The following is a 25,541-nucleotide window of genomic DNA, read 5'->3' as shown; positions in this document are numbered from 1 at the left end:
GAAATCTTCTCCTGGTAACACACACACACACTGAGGGGGGGGTCTGGGTTGGGTAATGAGACCATTCCTCCATAAATAATCTTCCCAGATCCTTGATATCCTTCGTCTGCGCTTATGGACTGCTCTCTTCAATTCAAACCACAGGTTTTTAATGGGGTTCAAGTCCGGAGACTGAGATGGCCATTGCAACATTTTGATTTTGTGGTCAAGTAACCATTTCTTTGTGGATTTTGATGTGTGCTTGGGGTTATTGTCTTGCTGGAAGATCCACTTGCTGCCAAGTGTCAGCGTCCTGGCAGAGGCAGACAGGTTTTTGGCTAAAATGTCCTGGTGCTTGGTACAGTCCATGATGCTGTTGACCTTAACAAGGGCCACAGGACCAGTGGAAGCAAAATAGCAACATAACATCAAAGATGCACCACCAAATGTTACCGTAGGTATGAGGTACTTTTCTGCATATGCTTCTGTTTTTCAACGCCAAACACACCACTGGTGTGCGTGCCCAAAGAGCTCTATTTACATGTCATCTAACCATAGCAGGGCCTGGAGTTTGATAAACGGCATTGGCACTCGGATTGGAACTGGTTATATGGTCAGATGAGATGAAAATAGAGCTCTTTGGCCACGTACACCAGTGGTGCGTTTTGTGTCGAAAAACAGAAGAATGGTTAATTGACCACAACATTAACATGTTGCAATGGCCATCTCAGTCTCTGGGGGAGAAGAGGGCAGTCTATAAGTGCAGACAACGGATATCAAGAATCTGGAAAGGTTCTGTATGGAGGAATGGTTGAAGATCCCTCCCAACCAGTGGCGTACCGCTGGTGATGGATATCATTTATACTTGCCGTGGATCCAAGATCAGTTTTGAGATCCACCGGCGACATTGGCGTAGTGTTAGCTGGACGTTTCTACCTGGTCTTGGAACTGTGACAATGTGCAGCCTCTCCCCGCTTGGCTGGATGGGATATGTAGTGATTTTGCCAACACAGCCAGATATGTACAAAGTCTTGTACCCTTAACCTTTTTTAACCTGACTATTGTATTTGTTGATTAAATCTGACTACTCTTTCTATCTTTCTATCTATCTATCTCTATCTCTATCTCTATCTCTATCTCTATCTCTCGCTCTCGCTCTCACTCTCGCTCTCGCTCTCGCTCTCGCTCTCGCTCTCTCAATTCAATGGTCCTGTGGCCCTTGTTAAGGTCAACAGCAACATATGTTTACATTGCCAAAGCAAATGGAATAGACAATAAACAAAAGTGAAATAAACAAGGAAAACATTAGTAAACATTACACTCACAAAAGTTTCAAAAGGATATAGACATTTCCAATGTTATATTATTGGCTATGTACAGTGTTGTAACAATGTGCAAATAGTTGAAGTATGAAAGGGAAAATAAATCAACAGATAAATACAGGTTGTATAACAATGTTGTTTGTGCTCCACTGGTTGCCCTTTTCTCAAGGCAATGGGCCACAAATCTTGCTGCTGTGACTGCACACTGTGGTATTTCGCATGACAGATATGGGAGTTTATCAATGTTTGATTTGTTTTCAAATTCTTTGCGGGTCTGTGTGATCTGTGGGAAGTATGTGTCTCTAATCTGGGTTGATTCTTTCCAGTGTGAAATAGTTCTCTTTTTGCTCTCTCTCTCTCGCTCTCTCTCTCTCTCTCTCTCTCTCTCTCTCTCTCTCCCCCCATCAGGAAGTGGACAGTGTGTTTATGCTGCTGTCAGCAGTGCTGCATGTTGGGGACCTGTGCTTCACAGCCCTGACAGACCCCGGGATAGCCTACCCCTCTGACCTGCAGCTGCTGGAGCGAGGTCAGCATCACCCCCGTCACATGACCTTGGCCAGCGCTCTGCACTGACACCAGGCTGACAGCAGAGGGAGAGGCGAGAGAGAGAGAGAGAGGGGGGGAGAGGTGGGCAGGAGAGAGAGAGAGAGGTGAGCAGAGAGGGAGAGAAAGAGTGGGGGTGAGAGAGCGAGTGAGAGAAAGGGGGGATGAGAGAGAGGGAGAGAGAGGAAGAGAGAGAAAGAGAGGGGAGAGAGAGAGCTGCAGTTGTAATTGTGTCACTCCATCTTGTTTACAGCAGCTCTGCTGCAGTCTCCTCCTCTTCCCTCCCCTTTTTCTGTTTCTCTCTCTCGCTCCTCCCACTCTCTCGCTCTTTCTCTCACATGCACACATTCTCTCCCATTCTGTTATGTATTTGCAGTTGGTGTGTCAGCCACTCAGCTATAGTCACCTGCTTGGTAAGCCCCTGTTCCCACTCAGGCCGTTACCATGTTGAGAAGAGGACCTGTTACCCCCTATATCACACACACACACACACACACACACACACACACACACACACTGCATTACACAACTACACACGTGTGTTACCCTGTTACCCTGAGCCATTGACCTCACAGAGGTCAATGGCACACACCAAAACAGGGCCCTGTTGTCAAGGAGACATGAGGTTATTGGGTTTCTGAGTTCCTGTCACCCTGTTTATGTGCTTGTCGGTGTGCCCTGAGTCCAGGGATGACTAAGCGCTGCCAGCATCACTGATTAAGTAAGTAGTATTGAGTTGTAGCGGAGATTGACTCTTCACGTCGACTCAGTGATGTCACAGTGAATCATGTAGGCTGGAGCGAGAAGTGTGTGTGAGAGTCTGACACATCATATTTTGAACTGTTTTTGTTCCTCTGTGAGTGAGTGAAGGCTTGAATTGAGTATGACTTTCTCACCCCCTCACTATCTCTGTTTTCTGCTCTTTTATGACTTTACATATTTACTTGTTTTTGCTCTCTTCTCTCTCGCTAACTCTCTCCCTCTTTCTCTCTTTTCTCCCTCTCTCTGTCTCTCTCTCTTCCCCCTCTCTTTCTCTCTCCCCTCTCTCTCATTCTCTCTCGTTCTGTCTCGCTCTCTCTGTCTGTCTGTCTGTCTCTCTCTCTCTCTCTGTCTCTCTCTCTCTCTCTCTCTCTCTCTCTCTCTCTCTCTCTCTCTGTCCCTCTCTCTCTCTCTCTCTCTCTCTCTCTCTCTCTCTCTCTCTCTCTCTCTCTCTCTCTCTCTCTCTCTCTCTCTCTCTCTCTCTCTCTCTCTCTCTCTCTCTCTCTCTCTCTCTCTCTCTCTCTCTCTCTCTAGTGTCTGGAATGCTACAGGTGTGTTCTGATGACCTGAGTTCTGCCCTCACCTCTGATGTGCAGTACTTCAAAGGTAACCCCTCACCCTCTGTCCTCATCCTTTCCCCAAACATACAGTACCTCCCAACTCTAAGCTGAAGATAGGATTTCTCCTTCAGGTGATGTCATCACACGGCGCCACACGGTGGAGATGTCAGAGAACTACAGAGACCAGCTGGCTAAGGCCGTGTACGGACGTCTCTTCAGCTACCTAGTCAACAACAGCAACTACTACCTACAGGGACAGGACCATAGCACGGGGTACGGCTACATGCACACGTGTGTGTGTGAACGTGCGTGTGTGTCACAGACGTGTACAATTTTCATTGTTAAACACTACAAGGAATTCATTGGCAGCCAGCACAGAAACCCATTAACAACCCTCTGTCGTATATCCATCATCACAGACTCAACATTAGCACTGTCAACAGTAGCACATACAAGCCCACAGAGACAACAGTGATACTATCTCTCATAACACATAGTTTACACTGCAGGGCTGGATAGTTTACATTTTATGTACTAACACACACAGAGTTGGAGGCCGCGCGCGCACACACACACACACACACACAGATACATACACACACACACACACACACACACACACAACACACTCACGTACACACACACACACACACACACACACACAAACACACTCACGTACACACACACAAACACACACACACACACACCCAGGGTTGAGGTGGAGGCCAGTGGATCCTTGGTCTTGGTGTGGTGATGTTGTTCAGCCTCATTTCTCAGTGAGATGAGCAATATTATCTTCTGGAATGTGTTTTTGCATTGACCCTCACACACACACACACACACACACATACACACTCATACACAAACACACACATATATACACACACACATGAACACACACACACACACATTAAGCAAAATATGCAATAATACACTGTGTACAAAACAAAGCATGGTTTCCATGTGTTTGATATCATTCCATTTGCTCCGTTCCGGCCATTATTATGAGCCATTCTCCCCTCAGCACTCACTCACTCACTCACTCACTCACTCACTCACTCACTCACTCACTCACTCACTCACTCACTCACTCACTCATATATACACACACACACAAACATGAAGAAGGTGTGATGTTTCCTTTATGGAGGCATTGCCACTGAAGCACTCTGAGAATGCCTGTTATGTTGTTATTCTAGGCTGCCCAGTAAAAACAGACAACATATTTTTGTTTTATCATTTGTACTGTCAGGGACTTTTACAAGATAGATATGATAACAGTAAACAGTTTAGTTTAGAGATTGCAGGCCTACTATTGTGTGGCTTGCATGTGTGTTTGTGTGAATCTGATCTTTCCCCCCATTCATCCTTCTCTCACAGAGATCCTGCGCTTGAGATTGGAATCCTGGACATCTTTGGATTTGAGGAATTCAAGAGGAATGGATTTGAGCAGGTACGTTCATTCCACAACACACATTCTTTTTTTTTACCTCTTTCCAATCTTATTGAGTCCCTTTCCCTATCGAAGGTATGTCTATGTTATGGCTCTAGTATGACTGAGATATTCTCACGTCAGAGACAAGAGTGAACATCAAGGGCAGACTGATTTACTGCCATCCTTACTGTCTGTGGCTGGTATCAACTAGCTAACTGTATACCAGATCTACACTCTTAGAAAAAATGTGTTCCAAAAAAGGGTTTCTTCGGCTGTCCCCATAAGATAACCTTTTTTGGTTCCAGGTGGAACCCTTTTGGGTTCCATGTAGAACCCTATGTAGAAAGGGTTCCACATGGAACCAATAAGGGTTCTACTTGAAACCAAAAGGGTTCTACTGCAACCCAACCAAAAAGAGTTATTCAAAGGGTTATCCTATGCAGACAGCCAAAGAACCCTTTAAGGTACTAGATAGCACCTAGTACCTTAAAGGGTTAACCATTTGAGACCAGAACTACTGGGTACTGTTCATTTTCTAGCAGGGTTGATTATATAGTGCAGTTAGTGCTGTATTGTGTTGTATTGTGTTGTGTAGTAAATTAATGAGATGAGGTGTGTTGTTATTCAGTGCTCTGAGGCCGTCCTGTCCTCAGCTGAACTCCACAGCAGACACAATGCCTGTCTCTGTGTCGCCCCTGGATTAGGCCCACAACAAATGGGGTGTGTGTGTGTATGTGTGTGCGTGCGTGCGTCTGTTTCTGTGTTTATGATTCATTACAGCATTTTGTCACTGCCCATCTTTTTCTTTCAGCCGTCTCTCTATCTTCTCGTTCATAAACAAGATAACTATTTACATTTACATTTACATTTTAGTCATTTAGCAGACGCTCTTATCCAGAGCGACTTACAGTTAGTGAGTGCATACATTTTCATACTGGCCCCCCGTGGGAAACGAACCCACAACCCTGGCGTTGCAAGCACCATGCTCTACCAACTGCTCTACCAACTGCTATAAAACATAATAAAGAAAGGAGGACCAAGGCACTCGTCATATAATTCATTACAATGCCTTTATTTGTATTGTATGTTCAATGGAAACAAAGATTAAACACTCTGACGCATTTCGGATGCATGGCCTTCGTCAGGGTGTACAAAGATATGATAATACAATGTTCTCTTTTGAACAGCTTTTTCCAATCAATCCTGATTTGAAGAGGAAATGGTTACAGAATTAATTGGACAACACCTAGTAAGCAATACTATACACATTAAAAAGTGAAATACTCCTTTCTTTTTGATGACCAATTTCCCATTTTTACCAAAGAGCACCTTCTGTCCTCCAAAACGTACTATTGTGTACCTTAGCAGCGCTTCCCTTCCTTCTTTTTTCTACAACTATATAAAGCAATCAGAAACTTTTTACTTCATAATTATCAGCTAGCTAATGCTAATCTAGCTAGCCAGCTAGTTTTACAGGTTAAAAAAAAAAAACATAAAACTAATGTTGTTATGTAAGGAAGATGGCCAACATTGGCTACAAATTATTTTAGGTAACTACCTAGCTGCCAATTATTTGTCAATTAGCCTGCAGTGGGTATTCTACACTCTTAGAAAAAAGGGTTCCAAAAGGGTTCTGCGGCTGGCCCCATAGGAGAAGCCTTTTTGGTTCCAGGTTTAACTAATTTGGGTTCCAGTTAGAACCCTCTGTGGAAAGGGTTCTACATGGAACGCAAAAGGGTTCTACCTGGAACCAAAAGGATTCTACCTGAAACCCATGACTGGGCAGGGGTGCAGCCATGGGTGGGTCTGGGAGGGCATAGGCCCACCCACTTGGGAGCCAGGCCTACCCACTGGGGAGCCAGGTCCAGCCAATCAGAATGAGTTTTTCCCCACAAACTGGCTTTATTACATACATAAATACTTCTGAGATTCATCAGCTCTCCGGGTGACTGGTCTCAGACAATCCTGCAGGTGAAGAAGCCGGATGTGGAGGTCTTGGGCTATGTTACACATACCCTAGTCTAATACTGCACCACTATGTTATACCCTAGTCTAATACTGTATCACTATGTTATACATACCCGAGTCTAATACCGGTCCACTATGTTTGTTAGAGCCACCATGTAATGCAAGTTAGCTTTGGTTGGCTTTCAAACTGCTAGCATGATGATGTCACAAAACCCTTGATTATGTTCAGTCCAGACTACGCTTTCGACTAGAAATCATTTTGTGTGTGTGCACTTTGTTTGTGTGTATGTGTGTGAACTTTGTTTGTGTGTATTTTGGTCTCCAGGGTATTAGAAAGAGATCCTATGGCAGGGGTACTCAATTATTTCCCTACAAGTTCCGAAGCCTGCTGATTTTGTGTTCTACCTGATAATGAATTGGTGTCCCAGGTCTAAATTAGTCCCTGATTAGAGGGGAACAATAAAAAAATGCAGTGGAACTGGCTTCAAGGTCAAGAGTTGTGTTTGAGGACCTTCTCCACCTCATTTTCTAACATTGCTATGGGCACAGCCAAACAACAGAAGTGATGGATTTGACTTCTGATTTATTTCCCTACTGCAGCACTCCGGTGGCAAACTTGCCAGAGTAAATTATTTGAAGGAGTCAATTTATAGAGTATAAAAGGCAAGTAAACAAGTATAAGTGTAATTGTATATGTATTTCATTCAAGTTCGCTAACGTTAGCTAGACCTACTAGTAGACAAGTTCTGTTGTGATAATAACGTTAGTTGTGCTGTGTCAGAGTTAAGGGCCATACAACAAGCCTATAACGATAACTATAATGATAAACTATAGGCTACATAACTATAAAACGTTGGTGAGCATCCACACTAGAGGAAAGTTTGTTGTTTATCGTGCTGCAGTCCTACTCCTGTCAATCAACTGATGAACACATCCTACTGCACACTGCCTATTAATAAGGTGGTAACACAAGACCATTCATGAGGTCTCTAACACACAGATACTGGTTCAGACCATTCATGAGGTCTCTAACACACAGATACTGGTTCAGACCATGAGGTCTCTAACACACAGATACTGGTTCAGACCATGAGGTCTCTAACACACAGATACTGGTTCAGACCACTCATGAGGTCTCTAACACACAGATACTGGTTCAGACCATGAGGTCTCTAACACACAGATACTGGTTCAGACCATTCATGAGGTCTTTAACACACATATACTGGTTCAGACCATTCATGAGGTCTCTAGCACACAGATGCTGGTTCAGACCATTAATGAGGTCTCTAACACACAGATACTGGTTCAGACCATTCATGAGGTCTCTATCACACAGATACAGGTTCAGACCATTCATGAGGTCTCTAACACACAGATACTGGTTCAGACCATTAATGAGGTCTCTAACACACAGATACTGGTTCAGACCATTCATGAGGTCTCTAACACACAGATACTGGTTCAGACCATTCATGAGGTCTCTAACACACAGATACTGGTTCAGACCATTCATGAGGTCTCTAACACACAGATGCTGGTTCAGACCATTCATTTACATTTACATTTTAGTCATTTAGCAGACGCTCTTATCCAGAGCGACTTACAGTTAGTGAATACATATTTGTTATTTTATTTTTATACTGGCCCCCCGTGGGAATCGAACCCACAACCCTGGCGTTGCAAACGCCATGCTCTATCAACTGAGCTACATCCCTGCCGGCCATTCCCTCCCCTACCCTGGACGACGCTGGGCCAATTGTGCGCCGCCCATGAGTCTCCCGGTCGCGGCCGGCTGCGACAGAGCCTGGATTCGAACCAGGATCTCTAGTGGCACAGTTAGCACTGCGATGCGGCGCCTTAGACCACTGCGCCACTCAGGAGGTCTCTAACACACAGATACTGGTTCAGACCATTCATGAGGTCTCTAACACACAGATACTGGTTCAGACCATTCATGAGGTCTCTAACACACAGATGCTGGTTCAGACCATTCATGAGGTCTCTAACACACAGATGCTGGTTCAGACCATTCATGAGGTCTCTAACCCACATATACTGATTCAGACCATTCATGAGGTCTCTAACACACAGATACTGGTTCGACCATTCATGAGGTCTCTAATGCACGGATACTGTCTCAGACCATTCAGTGCTTTCAGGGTGTTCATTGTTATAGTGACAACTGCAAATAATTATTAAATGTACATGTAGGCCTAATGAAAAATAAAATAGTAACTCGTATTTAAATGTAGCAATTCAACAACAAACACCGTTTAGCCTGCACCTCTTTTACAGCATGTCATTGTCTCCATGCTCAAGTGGTTTTCAAGTGATTTTAATTTTTTTTAATGGTTGTCAATTCCTTTTGTTCTTATTTTTCACTGTTTACATCACTGTGTCCTGTGCAACCACTTGCAATGCATCAGTGCTACAATGTTATCATAACCGGCCGAAAGGGATCACACCAATGCACTTTCTCTCCTCGACATGCATTTTCTATGCTGTAGGCCTGTTTTACATTCAGCAATTAGCAAGACCAAGCCTGCTTCTTTCTGCGAATAGGCTATTAGGCCTAGTATAAAAAATAAAAAATAATAAATGTCCTATATCTTTTACTATATATTTCCCTTATATTTCACGAGAAGAGGAATGGCCTATTGCGGAGAGGCTTGTGTAGCCTATAGCCCAGGGGTGGGCAACCCTGTTCTTGGAGTGCTGCAGGTACTGGAGGATTTAGTTCCAGCTAGGCACCACACCTGACCAACTAAGCTAATCGATCAGTTCAATGATTTCCTAAATTCAACACACCTGGTCTTCCAGGTCAGTTAAATCAAAAACATGAAGTGCCTGAGGCACGCCAGGACCTGGGTTGCCTACCCCTGCTATGGCCTGTTGCTCACGGAAACAGCTGGAAGAGAGAGGCTAGTGATGTGTAGCCGAAGTAAGAAGCTAAATATTAACTAAATATTAGGGCTATAGGCTAAATATTATCCAGTCAAAGTGATCTCTACCTCTACAGCCTGAAGCCAATCTTCTTCAGCATGTTTTCTAATCTGAGCGAAGTAGGGGGATTCACTGACCTAAACTTTCAAGGGCAACTGAGAGAGAAAGAGAGATCTTTTTGGTCCTATAACAAAGAACAAACAGCTAAATCAAATGCAAATCTTAGAATCAACTATTAAAGACTACCAGAACCCACTGGATTCTCCAATTACATTAAATGAACTACAGGACAAAATACAAATCCTCCAACCCCAAAAGGCCTGTGGTGTTGATGGTATCCTCAATGAAATTATAAAATATACAGACCACAAATTCCAATTGGCTATAGTTAAACTCTTTAACATCATCCTTAGCTCTGGCATCTTCCTCAGTAGTTCGAACCAAGGACTGATCACTGCAATCCACAAAAGTGGAGACAAATTTGACCCCAATAACTACCGTGGGATATGCGTCAACAGCAACCTTGGGAAAATCCTCTGCATTATCATTAACAGCAGACTAGTTCATTTCCTCAGTGAAAACAATGTACTGAGCAAATGTCAAAATGGCTTTTTACCAAATTACCATACGACAGACCACGTATTCACCCTGCACACCCTAATTGACAAACAAACAAACCAAAACAAAGGCAAAGTCTACTCATGCTTTGTTGATTTCAAAAAAGCTTTTGACTCAATTTGGCATGAGGGTCTGCTATGCAAATTGATGGAAAGTGGGGTTGGGGGGAAAACATGCGACATTATAAAATCCATGTACACAAACAACAAGTGTGCGGTTAAAATTGACAAAAAACACACACATTTCTTTCCACAGGGCCGTGGGGTGAGACAGGCATGCAGTTTAAGCCCCACCATCTTCAACATATATATCAACAAATTGGCGAGGGCACTAGAACAGTGCAGCACCCAGTCTCACCCTACTAGAATCTGAAGTCAAATGTCTAATGTTTGCTGATGATCTGGTGCTTCTGTCACCAACCAAGGAGGGCCTACAGCAGCACCTAGATCTTCTGCACAGATTCTGTCAGACCTGGGCCCTGACAGTAAATCTCAGTAAGACAAAAATAATGGTGTTCCAAAAAAGGTCCAGTTGCCAGGACCACAAATACAAATTCCATCTAGACACCGTTGCCCTAGAGCACACAAAAAACTATACATAACTTGGCCTAAACATCAGCGCCACAGGTAACTTCCACAAAGCTGTGAACGATCTGAGAGACAAGGCAAGAAGGGCCTTCTATGCCATCAAAAGGAACATAAAATTTGACATACATATTAGGATCTGGCTAAAAATACTTGAATCAGTTATAGAACCCATTGCCCTTTATGGTTGTGAGGTCTGGGGTCCGCTCACCAACCAAGAATTCACAAAATGGGACAAACACCAAATTGAGACTCTGCATGCAGAATTCTGCAAAAAAAATAAGCAGAATTAGGCTGATACCCGCTAATTATCACAATCCAGAAAAGAGCCGTTAAATTCTATAACCACTTAAAAGGAAGCGATTCCCAAACCTTCCATACCAATGCCATCACCTACAGAGAGATGAACTTGGAGAAGAGTCCCCTATGCAAGCTGGTCCTGGGGCTCTGTTCACAAACACAAACAGACCCCACAGAGCCCCAGGACAGCAACACAATTAGAGCCAACCAAATCATGAGAAAACTGAAAGATAATTACTTGACACATTGGAAAGAATTAACAAAAAAACAGCGCAAACTATAATGCTATTTGGCCCTAAACAGAGAGTACACAGAGGCAGAATACCTGACCACTGTGACTGACCCAAACTTAAGGAAAGCTTTGACTATGTACAGACTCAGTGAGCATAGCCTTGCTATTGAGAAAGGCAGCCGTAGGCAGACCTGGCTCTCTCCTGGCTCTCTCGCTTCCGCATTGTCTCCGTACTGCTGTGCTGTTTGTTGCTACTTGGCTACCTGCCAAACTATTCACGTTTTACTTTTAATAAACGTTTAATCAATCTTTGTGTTCAACAAATTTACCAACTTTTTAGTTTTGTCCTCACTCATCTTTTTTCGTTAAACTTTTTCACCCCGGACGTTTATCCCGAGACAGAAGAGTCATTTTCCTGTGCGTTTTAGCTGCCAACTTTACGTTATTTTCCTTTTTTCCATCGCAACTTTTTTTCCCTTATTCAACTTTTTTCACTCCGGACGCTTTATCTGGACATGGTTCATCAACATCTTCAACAGCCGAAGCTAAGTAGTAACATTAACATGATGTCTTCTAATTGCAGTCGCTGTACTCATAATATACAGGAGAACGATCGCCTTACGGCGAAAATAGCTGTGCTACAAGCCCAGCTTCAGACGCAATCGTTAGGCAAGGGTAATCTCAGTGTAGGAAAGGAAGAAACAGCGTCTGTGCCACCAGTAAGTACAGACAGTAACGTTAGTATAAATCCCCCCTGCACAGTCCCCGCAGCCGGACAACTTTCTCATGGCTTCTGGAGGGAAATACTGTTGGAATGCTCAACCGGTGTCGCTCATTCAGCCGACAGAAACCTTCAACCGGTTTTCCCCATTATGTAGCGAGTCGGAGTCTGAGTCTGAGTCTTCTCTAGTCTCTACTCCTCCCGTTACGGGGTCTGAGACGCCGAAGGCTCCCACCATTAGCTCTGACAAATTGAAAACCCTAGTCATTGGCGACTCCATTACCCGCAGTATTAGACTTAAAACGAATCACCCAGCGATCATACACTGTTTACCAGGGGGCAGGGCTACCGACGTTAAGGCTAATCTAAAGATGGTGCTGGCTAAAGCTAAAACTGGCGAGTGTAGAGAGTATAGAGATATTGTTATCCACGTCGGCACCAACGATGTTAGGATGAAACAGTCAGAGGTCACCAAGTGCAACATAGCTTCAGCTTGTAAATCAGCTAGAAAGATGTGTCGGCATCGAGTAATTGTCTCTGGCCCCCTCCCAGTTAGGGGAAGTGACGAGCTCTACAGCAGAGTCTCAGCACTTAATCGCTGGTTGAAAACTGTTTTCTGCCCCTCCCAAAAGATAACATTTGTGGATAATTGGCCCTCTTTCTGGGACTCACCCACAAACAGGACCAAGCCTGACCTGCTGAGGAGTGACGGACTCCATCCTAGCTGGAGGGGTGCTCTCCTCTTATCTACCAACATAGATAGGGCTCTAACTCCTCTAGCCCCACAGTGAAATAGGGTGCAGGCCAGGCAGCAGGCTGTTAGCCAACCTGCCAGCTTAGTGGAGTCTGCCAATAGCACAGTCAGTGTAGTCAGCTCAGCCATACCCATTGAGACTGTGTCTGTGCCTCGACCTAGGTTGGGCAAAACTAAACATGGCGGTGTTCACCCTAGCAATCTTATTAGGATAAAGACCTCCTCCATTCCTGCCATTATTGAAAGAGATCGTGATACCTCACATCTCAAAATAGGGTTACTTAATGTTAGATCCCTCACTTCAAAGGCAGTCATAGTCAATGAACTAATCACTGATCATAATCTCGATGTGATTGGCCTGACTGAAACATGGCTTAAGCCTGATGAATTTGCTGTGTTAAATGAGGCCTCACCTCCTGGTTACACTAGTGACCATATTCCCCGTGCATCCCGCAAAGGCGGAGGTGTTGCTAACATTTACGATAGCAAATTTCAATTTACAAAAAAAAAATGGCGTTTTCATCTTTTGAGCTTCTAGTCATGAAATCTATGCAGCCTACTCAATCACTTTTTATAGCTACTGTTTACAGGCCTCCTGGGCCATATACAGCGTTCCTCTCTGAGTTTCCTGAATTCCTATCAGACCTTGTAGTCATAGCAGATCATATTCTAATTTTTGGTGATTTTAATATTCACATGGAGAAGTCCACAGACCCACTCCAAAAGTCTTTCGGAGCCATTATCGACTCAGTGGGTTTTGTCCAACATGTCTCTGGACCTACTCACTGCCACAGTCATACTCTGGACCTAGTTTTGTCCCATGGAATAAATGTTGTAGATCTTAATGTTTTTCCACAAAATCCTGGACTATCGGACCACCATTTTATTACATTTGCAATCGCAACAAATAATCTGCTCAGACCCCAACCAAGGAGCATCAAAAGTCGTGCTATAAATTCTCAAACAACACAAAAATTCATTGATGCCCTTCCAGACTCCTTCTGCCTACCCAAGGACGTCAGAGGACAAAAATCAGTTAACCACTTAACTGAGGAACTCAATTTAACCTTGCGCAATACCCTAGATGCAGTTGCACCCCTAAAAACGAAAAACATTTGTCATAAGAAACTAGCTCCCTGGTATACAGAAAATACCCGAGCTTTGAAGCAAGCTTCCAGGAAATTGGAACGAAATGGCGCCACACCAAACTGGAAGTCTTCCGACTAGCTTGGAAAGACAGTACCGTGCAGTACCGAAGAGCCCTCACTGCTGCTCGATCATCCTACTTTTCCAACTTAATTGAGGAAAATAAGAACAATCCAAAATTTCTTTTTGATACTGTTGCAAAGCTAACTAAAAAGCAGCATTCCCCAAGAGAGGATGGCTTTCACTTCAGCAGTGATAAATTCATGAACTTCTTTGAGGAAAAGATCATGACCATTAGAAAGCAAATTACGGACTCCTCTTTGAATCTGCGTATTCCTCCAGGGCTTAGCTGTCCTGGATCTGCACAGCTCTGCGAGGGCCTGGGATCGGGAGAGACACTTAAGTGTTTTAGTACTATATCTCTTGACACAATGATGAAAATAATCATGGCCTCTAAACCTTCAAGCTGCATACTGGATCCTATTCCTACTAAACTGCTGAAGGAGCTGCTTCCTGTGCTTGGCCCTCCTATGTTGAACATAATAAACAGCTCTCTATCCACCGGATGTGTACCAAACTCACTAAAAGTGGCAGTGATAAAGCCTCTCTTGAAAAAGCCAAACCTTGACCCGGAAAATATAAAAAACTATCGGCCTATATCGAATCTTCCATTCCTCTCAAAAATTTTAGAAAAAGCTGTTGCGCAGCAACTCACTGCCTTTCTGAAGACAAACAATGTATACGAAATGCTTCAGTCTGGTTTTAGACCCCATCATAGCACTGAGACTGCACTTGTGAAGGTGGTAAATGACCTTTTAATGGCGTCAGACCGAGGCTCTGCATCTGTCCTCGTGCTACTAGACCTTAGTGCTGCCTTTGACACCATCGATCACCACATTCTTTTGGAGAGACTGGAAACCCAAATTGGTCTACACGGACAAGTTCTGGCCTGGTTTAGATCCTACCTGTCGGAAAGATATCAGTTTGTCTCTGTGAATGGTCTGTCCTCCGACAAATCAACTGTACATTTCGGTGTTCCTCAAGGTTCCGTTTTAGGACCACTATTGTTTTCACTATATATTTTACCTCTTGGGGATGTTATTCGAAAACATAATGTTAACTTTCACTGCTATGCGGATGACACACAGCTGTACATTTCAATGAAACATGGTGAAGCCCCAAAATTGCCCTCGCTAGAAGCCTGTGTTTCAGACATAAGGAAGTGGATGGCTGAAAACTTTTTACTTTTAAACTCGGACAAAACAGAGATGCTTGTTCTAGGTCCCAAGAAACAAAGAGATCTTCTGTTAAATCTGACAATTCATCTAGATGGTTGTAAAGTCGTCTCAAATAAAACTGTGAAGGACCTCGGTGTTACTCTTGACCCTGATCTCTCTTTTGACGAACATATCAAGACTGTTTCAAGGACAGCTTTTTTCCATCTACGTAACATTGCAAAAATCAGAAATTTTCTGTCCAAAAATGATGCAGAAAAATTAATCCATGCATTTGTTACTTCTAGGTTAGACTACTGCAATGCTCTATTTTCCGGCTACCCGGATAAAGCACTAAATAAACTTCAGTTAGTGCTAAATACGGCTGCTAGAATCCTGACTAGAACCAAGAAATTTGATCATATTACTCCAGTGCTAGCTTCCCTACACTGGCTTCCTGTTAAGGCAAGGGCTGATTTCAAGGTTTTACTGTTAACCTATAAAGCGTTACATGGGCTTGCTCCTACCTATCTTTCCGAGTTGGTCCTGCCGTACATACCAATACGTACCGCTACGGTCACAAGACGCAGGCCTCCTAATTGTCCCTAGAATTTCTAAGCAAACAGCGGGAGGCAGGGCTTTCTCCTATAGATCTCCATTTTTATGGAACAGTCTGCCTACCCATGTGAGAGACGCAGACTCGGTCTCAACCTTTAAGTCTTTACTGAAGACTTATCTCTTCAGTAGGTCATATGATTGAGTGTAGTCTGGCCCAGGAGTGTGAAGGTGAACGGAAAGGCTGGAGCAACGAACAGCCCTTGCTGTCTCTGCCGGGCCGGTTCCCCTCTCCACTGGGGTTCTCTGCCTCTAACCCTGTTGCAGGGGCTGAGTCACTGGCTTGCTGGTGCTCTTTCATGCCGTCCCTGGGAGGGGTGCGTCACTTGAGTGGGTTGAGTTACTGACGTGATCTTCCTGTCTGGGTTGGCGCCCCCCCCTTGGTTTGTGCTGTGGTGGAGACCTCTGTGGGCTATACTCGGCCTTGTCTCAGGATTGTAAGTTGGTGGTTGGGGATATCCCTCTAGTGGTGCGGGGGCTGTGCTTTGGCGGAGTGGGTGGGGTTATATCCTTCCTGTTTGGCCCTGTCCGGGGTTTCTTCGGATGGGGCCACAGTGTCTCCGGACCGCTCCTGTCTCAGCCTCCAGTATTTATGCTGCAGTAGTTTATGTGTCGGGGGCTGGGGTTAGTTGGTTATACCTGGAGTACTTCTCCTGTCTTATCCAGTGTCCTGTGTGAATTTAAGTATGCTCTCTCTAATTCTCTCGTTCTCTCTTTCTCTCTGAGAACCTGAGCCCTAGGACCATACGTCAGGACTACCGGGCATGATGACACCTTGCTGTCCCCAGTCCGCCTGGCCTTGCTGCTATTCCAGTTTCAACTGTTCTGCCTGCGGCTACGAAACCCCTACCTGTCCCAGACCTGCTGTTTTCAACTCTTTAATGATCGGCTATGAAAAGCCAACTGAGAGACCTGAGCCCTAGGACCATACGTCGGGACTACCGGCCGTGGTGACTCCTTGCTGTCCCCAGTCCGCCTGGCCTTGCTGCTATTCCAGTTTCAACTGTTCTGCCTGCGGTTATGGAACCCCTACCTGTCCCAGACCTGCTGTTTTCAACTCTTAATGATCGGCTATGAAAAGCCAACTGAGATTTATTCCTGATTATTATTTGACCATGCTTGTCACTTATGAACATTTTTGAACATCTTGGCATGGTTCTGTTATAATCTCCACCCGGCACAGCCAGAAGAGGACTGGCCACCCCTCATAGCCTGGTTCCTCTCTAGGTTTCTTCCTAGGCTTTCGCCTTTCTAGGGAGTTTTTCCTAGCCACCGTGCTTCTACACCTGCATTACTAGCTGTTTGGGGTTTTAGGCTGGGTTTCTGTACAGCACTTCGAGATATTAGCTGATGTAAGAAGGGCTATATAAAATAAAATTGATTGATTGATTGATTGATTTACATTTTAGTCATTTAGCAGACGCTCTTATCCAGAGCGACTTACAGTTAGTGAATACATATTTTTTTTTATACTGGCCCGCCGTGGGAATTGAACCCACAACCCTGGCGTTGCAAACGCCATGCTCTATCAACTGAGCTACATCCCTGCCGGCCATTCCCTCCCCTACCCTGGACGACGCTGGGCCAATTGTGCGCCGCCCATGAGTCTCCCGGTCGCGGCCGGCTGCGACAGAGCCTGGATTCGAACCAGGATCTCTAGTGGCACAGTTAGCACTGCGATGCACTTCTCTCAAGAGAAGACAGGCTATGTGCACACTGCCCACAAAATGAGGTGGAAACTGAGCTGCACTTCCTAACCTCCTGCCAAATGTATGACCTTATTAGAGACACATATTTCCCAAAGATTACACAGATCCACAAAGAATTTGAAAACAAACACAATTTTGATATCTACTGGGTGAAATACCACAGTGTGCCATCACAGCAGCAAGATTTGTGACCTGTTGCCACAAGAAAAGGGCAACCAGTGAAGAACAAACACCATTGTAAATTCAACCCATTTTATGTTTATTTATTTTCCCATTTCTACTTTAACTATTTGCACATTGTTACAACACTATATATATACATAATATGACATTTTAAATGTCTTTATTCTTTTGGAACTTCTGAGTGTAATGTTTACTGTTAATATTTATTGTTTATTTCACTTTTGTTTACTATCTACTTCACTTGCTTTGGCAATGTTAACATTGGTTTCCCATGCCAATAAAGCCCCTTAAAATGAGAAAGAGAGAGAGATAAATAAATAAAAGAGATGTGGGGAGTGCAAGGGGGGGCGTAAAACATTCTTCACTTAAGCCATCCCTACCTTCCTCCATCCCCCCTCCCCCTTCTTTATCACCCCTCCTTTACCCAGTGTGTTTGTTCAGGGTTCTATTATTCAGGTCAATGTTTGAGGAGACCCTTTCTGTTAATGAAATCTAATCACTGGATCACACTCATTACACTCTGGAGAGTGGGAGGGCAGGTGTTAACTGAACAAACAGCATCTTTTACAGTGTGCATGACACACAGACACATGATGCACACACACACACACACGCGATGCACACACACACACAATGCACAGACACACACGGTGAACCCAAACATGATGCACACACACACGTACAAATATACACACACACACACACACAGTGATCAGGGTCATTACAGTGGCATGGGCTTGTTAATTAGAGTTGTGATCGTTAGGGCTGTGTTGTACCTGCTCAGCTTTTCCTTAATCAGTTCATGCTTTACAGACTTCAACATTGCTGGGACTGACTGACTGACACTGTCATAAACGGCACTCAAGGACAAGAGAGTAGACATTGAAGGAAGGAAGACTAACGAATTAGTCTAAAATACAATTTAGACTAAATAAAATGTAAATTGTAAATTAAATAGCCCACAATTGAATTATTTATGTTGATTCTTACATATCATCGTGATATCCTTCCTATACACTCATAAGAAAGCGCAGACACACACACACACACATGCATGCATACACACACACACACACACACAAACAACCTCACCTCCTCCTACCTCTACAGTGGGGAAAAAAGTATTTAGTCAGCCACCAATTGTGCAAGTTCTCCCACTTAAAAAGATGAGAGAGGCCTGTAATTTTCATCATAGGTACACGTCAACTATGACAGACAAAATGAGAAAAAAATTCCAGAAAATCACTTTGTAGGATTTTTAATGAATTTATTTGCAAATTATGGTGGAAAATAAGTAGTTGGTCAATAACAAAAGTTTCTCAATACTTTGTTATATACCCTTTGTTGGCAATGAATCAGGTCAAACGTTTTCTGTAAGTCTTCACAAGGTTTTCACACACTGTTGCTGGTATTTTGGCCCATTCCTCCATGCAGATCTCCTCTAGAGCAGTGATGTTTTGGGGCTGTCGCTGGGCAACACAGACTTTCAACTCCCTCCAAAGATCTTCTATGGGGTTGAGATCTGGAGACTGGCTAGGCCACTCCAGGACCTTGAAATGCTTCTTACGAAGCCACTCCTTCGTTGCCCGGGCGGTGTGTTTGGGATCATTGTCATGCTGAAAGACCCAGCCACGTTTCATCTTCAATGCCCTTGCTGATGGAAGGAGGTTTTCACTCAAAATCTCACGATACATGGCCCCATTCATTCTTTCCTTTACACGGATCAGTTGTCCTGGTCCCTTTGCAGAAAAACAGCCCCAAAGCATGATGTTTCCACCCCCATGCTTCACAGTAGGTATGGTGTTCTTTGGATGCAACTCAGCATTCTTTGTCCTCCAAACACGACGAGTTGAGTTTTTACCAAAAAGTTATATTTTGGTTTCATCTGACCATATGACATTCTCCCAATCCTCTTCTGGATCATCCAAATGCACTCTAGCAAACTTCAGACGGGCCTGGACATGTACTGGCTTAAGCAGGGGGACACGTCTTGCACTGCAGGATTTGAGTCCCTGGCGGCATAGTGTGTTACTGATGGTAGGCTTTGTTACTTTGGTCCCAGCTCTCTGCAGGTCATTCACTAGGTCTCCCCGTGTGGTTCTGGGATTTTTGCTCACCGTTCTTGTGATCATTTTGACCCCACGGGGTGAGATCTTGCGTGGAGCCCCAGATCGAGGGAGATTATCAGTGGTCTTGTATGTCTTCCATTTCCTAATAATTGCTCCCACAGTTGATTTCTTCAAACCAAGCTGCTTACCTATTACAGATTCAGTCTTCCCAGCCTGGTGCAGGTCTACAATTTTGTTTCTGGTGTCCTTTGACAGCTCTTTGGTCTTGGCCATAGTGGAGTTTGGAGTGTGACTGTTTGAGGTTGTGGACAGGTGTCTTTTATACTGATAACAAGTTCAAACAGGTGCCATTAATACAGGTAACAAGTCGAGGACAGAGGAGCCTCTTAAAGAAGAAGTTACAGGTCTGTGAGAGCCAGAAATCTTGCTTGTTTGTAGGTGACCAAATAATTATTTTCCACCATATTTTGCAAATAAATTCATTAAAAATCCTACAATGTGATTTTCTGGATTTTTCTTCCTCAATTTGTCTGACGTAGTTGACGTGTGCCTATGATGAAAATTACAGGCCTCTCTCATCTTTTTAAGTGGGAGAACTTGCACAATTGGTGGCTGACTAAATACTTTTTTCCCCCACTGTATATGTTCTGTTCTGTGTTGTTTACTCAGCTGTAGGTTCATAGTTCATAGTTCAGTCCAGGCAGTAGTACTGAGTGTTTTGTACTGTTCTGTACTGTACCCATGGTGCCAACCAGGCAAGAAGATGAGATGGGTTCACTGCTCATTGCTCCATATGCTGTTCATATACGCTGAGTATACAAAACATTATGAACACCTGCGTTTTGATTTACACAACATGCCTACCACTTTGAAGATGTAAAATATTTTTTGGGGTGAAACAAACAAGAAATAAGACAAAAAAATGAAAACTTGAGCGTGCATAACTATTCACCCCCCCAAAGTCAATACTTTGTAGAGCCACCTTTTGCTGCAATTACAGCTGCAAGTCTCTTGGGGTATGTCTCTATAAGCTTGGCACATCTAGCCACTGGGATTTGTGCCCATCCTTCAAGGCAAATCTGCTCCAGCTCCTTAAAGTTGGATGGGTTCTGCTGGTTTACAGCAATCTTTAAATCATACCACAGATTCTAAATTGGATTGAGGTCTGGGCTTTGACTAGGCCATTCCAAGACATTTACATTTTTCCCCTTAAACCACTCAAGCGTTGCTTTAGCAGTATGCTTAGGGTCATTGTCCTGCTGGAAGGTGAACCTCCGTCCCAGTCTCAAATCTCTGGAAGACTGCAACAGGTTTCCCTCAAGAATTTCCCTGTATTTAGCGCCATCCATCCTTCCTTCAATTCTGACCAGTTTCCCAGTCCCTGCCGATGAAAAACATCCCCACAGCATGATGCTGCCACCACCATGCTTCACTGTGGGGATGGTGTTCTCGGGGTGATGAGAGGTGTTGGGTTTGCCCAGACATAGCGTTTTCCTTGATGGCCAAAAAGATCAATTTTAGGCTCATCTGACCAGAGTACCTTCTTCCATATGTTTGGGGAGTCTCCCACATGTCTTTTGGCGAACACCAAACGTGTTTGCTTATTTTTTTCTTGAAGCAATGGCTTTTTTCTGGCCACTCTTCCGTAAAGCCCAGCTCTGTGGAGTGTACGGCTTAAAGTGGTCCTATGGACAGATACTCCATTCTCCGCTGTGGAGCTTTGGTATCTTTGGCATCAGCTCAACTCGCCGTGTTTGGAGGAGGAGGAATGCTGCCAATGACCCCAAGAACACCATCCCCACCGTCAAACATGGAGGTGAAAACATTATGCTTTGTGGGTGTTTTTCTGCTAAGGGGACAGGACAACTTCACCACATCAAAGGGACGATGGACGGGGCCATGTACCGTCAAATCTTGGGTGAGAACCTCCTTCCCTCAGCCAGAGCATTGAAAATGGATTGTGGATGGGTATTCCAGCATGACAATGACCCAAAACACACGGCCAAGGCAACAAAGGAGTGGCTCAAGAAGAAGCACATTAAGGTCCTGGAGTGGCCTAGCCAGTCTCCAGACCTTAATCCCATAGAAAATCTGTGGAGGGAGCTGAAGGTTCGAGTTGCCAAACGTCAGCCTCGAAACCTTAATGACTTGGAGAAGATCTGCAAAGAGGAGTGGGACAAAATCCCTCCTGAGATGTGTGCAAACGTGGTGGCCAACTACAAGAAACGGCTGACCTCTGTGATTGCCAACAAGGATTTTGCCAACAAGTACTAAGTCATGGTTTGCAGAGGGGTCAAATACTTATTCCCCTCATTAAAATGCAAATCAATTCATAACATTTTTGACATTTGTTATTCTGTCTCTCACTGTTCAAATAAACCTACCATTAAAATTATAGACTGATCATGTCTTTGTCAGTGGGCAAACGTACAAAATCAGCACGGGATCAAATACCTTTTTCCCTCACTGTATGTGACTTCTGAAGGTAATTGGTTGCACCAGATCTTATTTAGGGGCTTCATAGCAAAGGGGGTGAATACATATGCACGCACCACTTTTGCATTTTTGAAACAAGTTATTTTTTTCGTTTCAGTTCACCAATTTGGACTATTTTGTCTATGTCCATTACGTGAAATCCAAATAAAAATCCATTTAAATTACAGGTTGTAATGCAACAAAATAGGAAAAATGCCAAGGGGGATGAATACTTTTGCAAGGCACTGTATATGTGACATACCTCACCCCCAGCCACCCCCAGCCACCCACAGGCTAACACCCTCAGAGAAGGAGCTGCCGATTGGATGATGTACTTTCTGTCTTTGCTGACTGCAGGGTTAGTATGGGGTCAGGATGAGGTCATACAGTCCTCTGGTATAAGGTCTCCAGATTGCAGTGGTGTGTTTTGGGGAAGTCATGAGGAACCTATATATTAGTATGTACCATGCCTGGGTTGTTTCTGTAAAGATTCTTCATGATGTTGGCGTCCATTACATTTCATGTTCAGTCAGTTTAGAAACGCACCATTTACTTCCGTGTTAACTTGTGTGTGTGTGTTCCCAGCTGTGTGTGAACATGACCAATGAGCGTGTGAGGCAGCACATCTCCGAGGTGCTGTTCCAGCAGGAGCAGGCCGAGTGTCTACAGGAGGCCATTGCTATGGAGACGCTCCGTTCGCCCAGCAACCAACCCGCTGTTCTAGACTTCTTCTTCCTGGTAATATTTTTGTCCCTGCCGTGCCACACCGACCCTTTAAGAACTGGGATTACCCCTTTAACAACAAGACATATCTCATTCCTGAAAAGGCTTTGGAGTTTGTTTTGGTTTTGAGTGTGGTTAAATAGATTTTGAGGTACAACGTTGTCCTCAACCGCAGAGATCTAGGATCAGATTACACTACCTCAAATTCTAACATGAAACATTTAGGGGCTGTGCATTACAATTGTCTCCCATGTGTGGTTCTATGCATTCTATATCTACGTCTGTGACCCCTGTCCTCCATCTTCCCAGAAGCCTCAGGGTCTGCTGTCTGTGATGGATGAGGAGAGTCAGTCGCTGAGACCTACAGAACAGACCCTCTACAAGAGACTGCAGACATACCTCGACAACACACCCACACACGGCATCTCCCTGACAACCAAGGACGGCAACGGCAACCCCCCGCCCATAGACCAGGGTCCTGCCTTCACTGTGAAACACTACACAGGCCAAGTGAGTGGGCATTCACACACACACACACACACTCACATCGGCTATGTTGTGTGTATGTATCTGTCATGCAATTGGTGGACCTTTAACATGTTGTTGTCTGTCTGTTCTCTGATTGGTAGATGGCCTATGACCTCACAGGAACACTGGTGAAGAACAAGGACTCCCTCCCCCAAAACCTGCTTCTTGTTCTGAAGTGTAAGTATCAGTCAAAATACACACACACACACACACACACACACACACACACACACACACACACACACACACACACACACACACACACACACACACACACACACACACACACACACACACACACACACACACACACACACACACAAAACCCTGTCCAACACACTCACACTCATCCAAACTCATAATACACACAGCAAGATGTCTATTAATTAATGGTGTGTGTATTGATAGCAGCAGTAGTGTTATATAATCTATTGAGCGTGGCCAGATGTGTGCTGGTGTTTTTGTAAGTAGAGCAGAGAAGGACACAGGCAGGCATTGTGTTAGAGCCAGGATCAGCAAGTTTAGTGTCTCTGGGGCTAATTACTGTGTTGGCTGTCATTTATATAATGAGCCTAATCAAAGGCTACCCCTTTGGAGTTGGCTTTTGTACCTCTCCCTGTCTCACTCCCTGTCTCTCTCCCTATCTCTCTTTGAGTCTCCTCTCCCTGCCTCTCTCTCCCTGCCTCTCTCTCCCTGCCTCTCTCCCTGCCTCTCTCCCTGTCTCTCTCCCTGCCTCTCTCTTCCTGCCTCTCTCTCCCTGCCTCTCTCCCTGTCTCTCTCCCTGTCTCTCTCCCTGCCTCTCTCCCTGTGTCTCTCTCCCTGCCTCTCTCTCCCTGCCTCACTCTCCCTGCCTCTCTCCCTGCCTCTCTCCCTGTCTCGCTCCCTGCCTCTCTCCCTGCCTCTCTCTCCCTGCCTCTCTCTCCCTGCCTCTCTCTCTCTGTCTCTCTCCCTGTCTTTCTCCCTGCCTCTCTCCCTGTCTCTCTCCCTGTCTCTCTCTGAGTCTCCTCTCCCTGTAACTCTCCCTGTCTCTCGCCCTGCCTCTCTCCCTGCCTCTCTCCCTGTCTCTCTCCCTGTCTCTCTCCCTGCCTCTCTCCCTGCCTCTCTCCCTGTCTCTCTCCCTGTCTCTCTCCATGTCTCACTCCCTGTCTCTCCCTGTCTCCCTCCCTGCCTCTCTCCCTGTCTCTCTCCCTGTCTCTCTCCCTGCCTCTCTCCCTGTCTCTCTCCCTGTCTCTCTCCCTGCTACTCTCCCTGCCTCTCTCCCTGCCTCTCTCCCTGTCTCTCTCTGAGTCTCCTCTCCCTGTCTCTCTCCCTGCCTCTCTCCCTGCCTCGCTCCCTGTCTCTCTCTCCCTGTCTCTCTCCTTGTCTCTCTCCCTGTCTCTCTCCTTGTCTCTCTCCCTGTCTCTCTCCCTGCCTCTCTCCCTGTCTCTCTCCCTGTCTCTCCCTGAGTCTCCTCTCCCTGTCTCTCTCCCTGCCTCTCTCTCCCTGTCTCTCTCCCTGCCTCTCTCCCTGCCTCTCTCCCTGTCTCTCTCCCTGTCTCTCTCCCTGCCACTCTCCCTGCCTCTCTCCCTGCCTCTCTCCCTGCCTCTCTCCCTGTCTCTCTCCCTGTCTCTCTCCCTGTCTCTCTCTGAGTGTCCTCTCCCTGTCTCTCCCCCTGTCTCTCTCCATGTCTATCTCCCTGTCTATCTCCCTGTCTCGCTCCCTGCCTCTCGCTCCCTGCCTCTCTCTCCCTGCCTCTATCCCTGTCTCTCTCCCTGTCTCTCTCCCTGTCTCTCTCCCTGCCACTCTCCCTGCCTCTCTCCCTGTCTCTCTCTCTCCCCTGTCTCTCTCTGAGTCTCCTCTCCCTGTCTCTCTCCCGGCCTCTCTCCCTGTCTCTCTCCCTGTCTCTCTCCCTGCCACTCTCCCTGCCTCTCTCCCTGCCTCTCTCCCTGCCACTCTCCCTGCCTCTCTCCCTGCCTCTCTCCCTGTCTCTCTCTGAGTCTCCTCTCCCCGTCTCTCTCCCTGTCTCTCTCACTGCCTCTCTCCCTGTCTCTCTCTCTGTCTCTCTCCCTGTCTCTCTCCCTGTCTCTCTCCCTGTCTCGCTCCCTGTCTCTCTCCCTGCCTCTCTCCTGTCTCTCTCCCTGCCTCTCGCTCCCTGCCTCTCTCTCCCTGCCTCTCTCCC

The 25,541-nt window shown here is 45.3% G+C and overlaps 1 protein-coding gene across 1 annotated transcript in view; it reads left to right on the top strand.

Moving 5' to 3' along the window:
- The window catches only part of LOC121536376 (unconventional myosin-XVI), a 179,804-nt gene that overhangs the window by 68,222 nt on the left and 86,041 nt on the right, over window positions 1–25,541 (top strand). The window contains exons 17-23 of the mRNA XM_041843646.2: window positions 1,710–1,827; window positions 3,138–3,209; window positions 3,295–3,436; window positions 4,544–4,616; window positions 22,718–22,870; window positions 23,165–23,365; window positions 23,485–23,560. Of these exons, the coding sequence (XP_041699580.2) occupies window positions 1,710–1,827; window positions 3,138–3,209; window positions 3,295–3,436; window positions 4,544–4,616; window positions 22,718–22,870; window positions 23,165–23,365; window positions 23,485–23,560 (835 nt within the window). The remainder of the gene's footprint in view (window positions 1–1,709; window positions 1,828–3,137; window positions 3,210–3,294; window positions 3,437–4,543; window positions 4,617–22,717; window positions 22,871–23,164; window positions 23,366–23,484; window positions 23,561–25,541) is intronic.

This window comes from Coregonus clupeaformis, chromosome 23 (assembly GCF_020615455.1).
Source record: "Coregonus clupeaformis isolate EN_2021a chromosome 23, ASM2061545v1, whole genome shotgun sequence".
Taxonomy (NCBI): Eukaryota; Metazoa; Chordata; class Actinopteri; order Salmoniformes; family Salmonidae; genus Coregonus; species Coregonus clupeaformis.
This window is presented reverse-complemented; position numbering and strand designations above follow the sequence as displayed.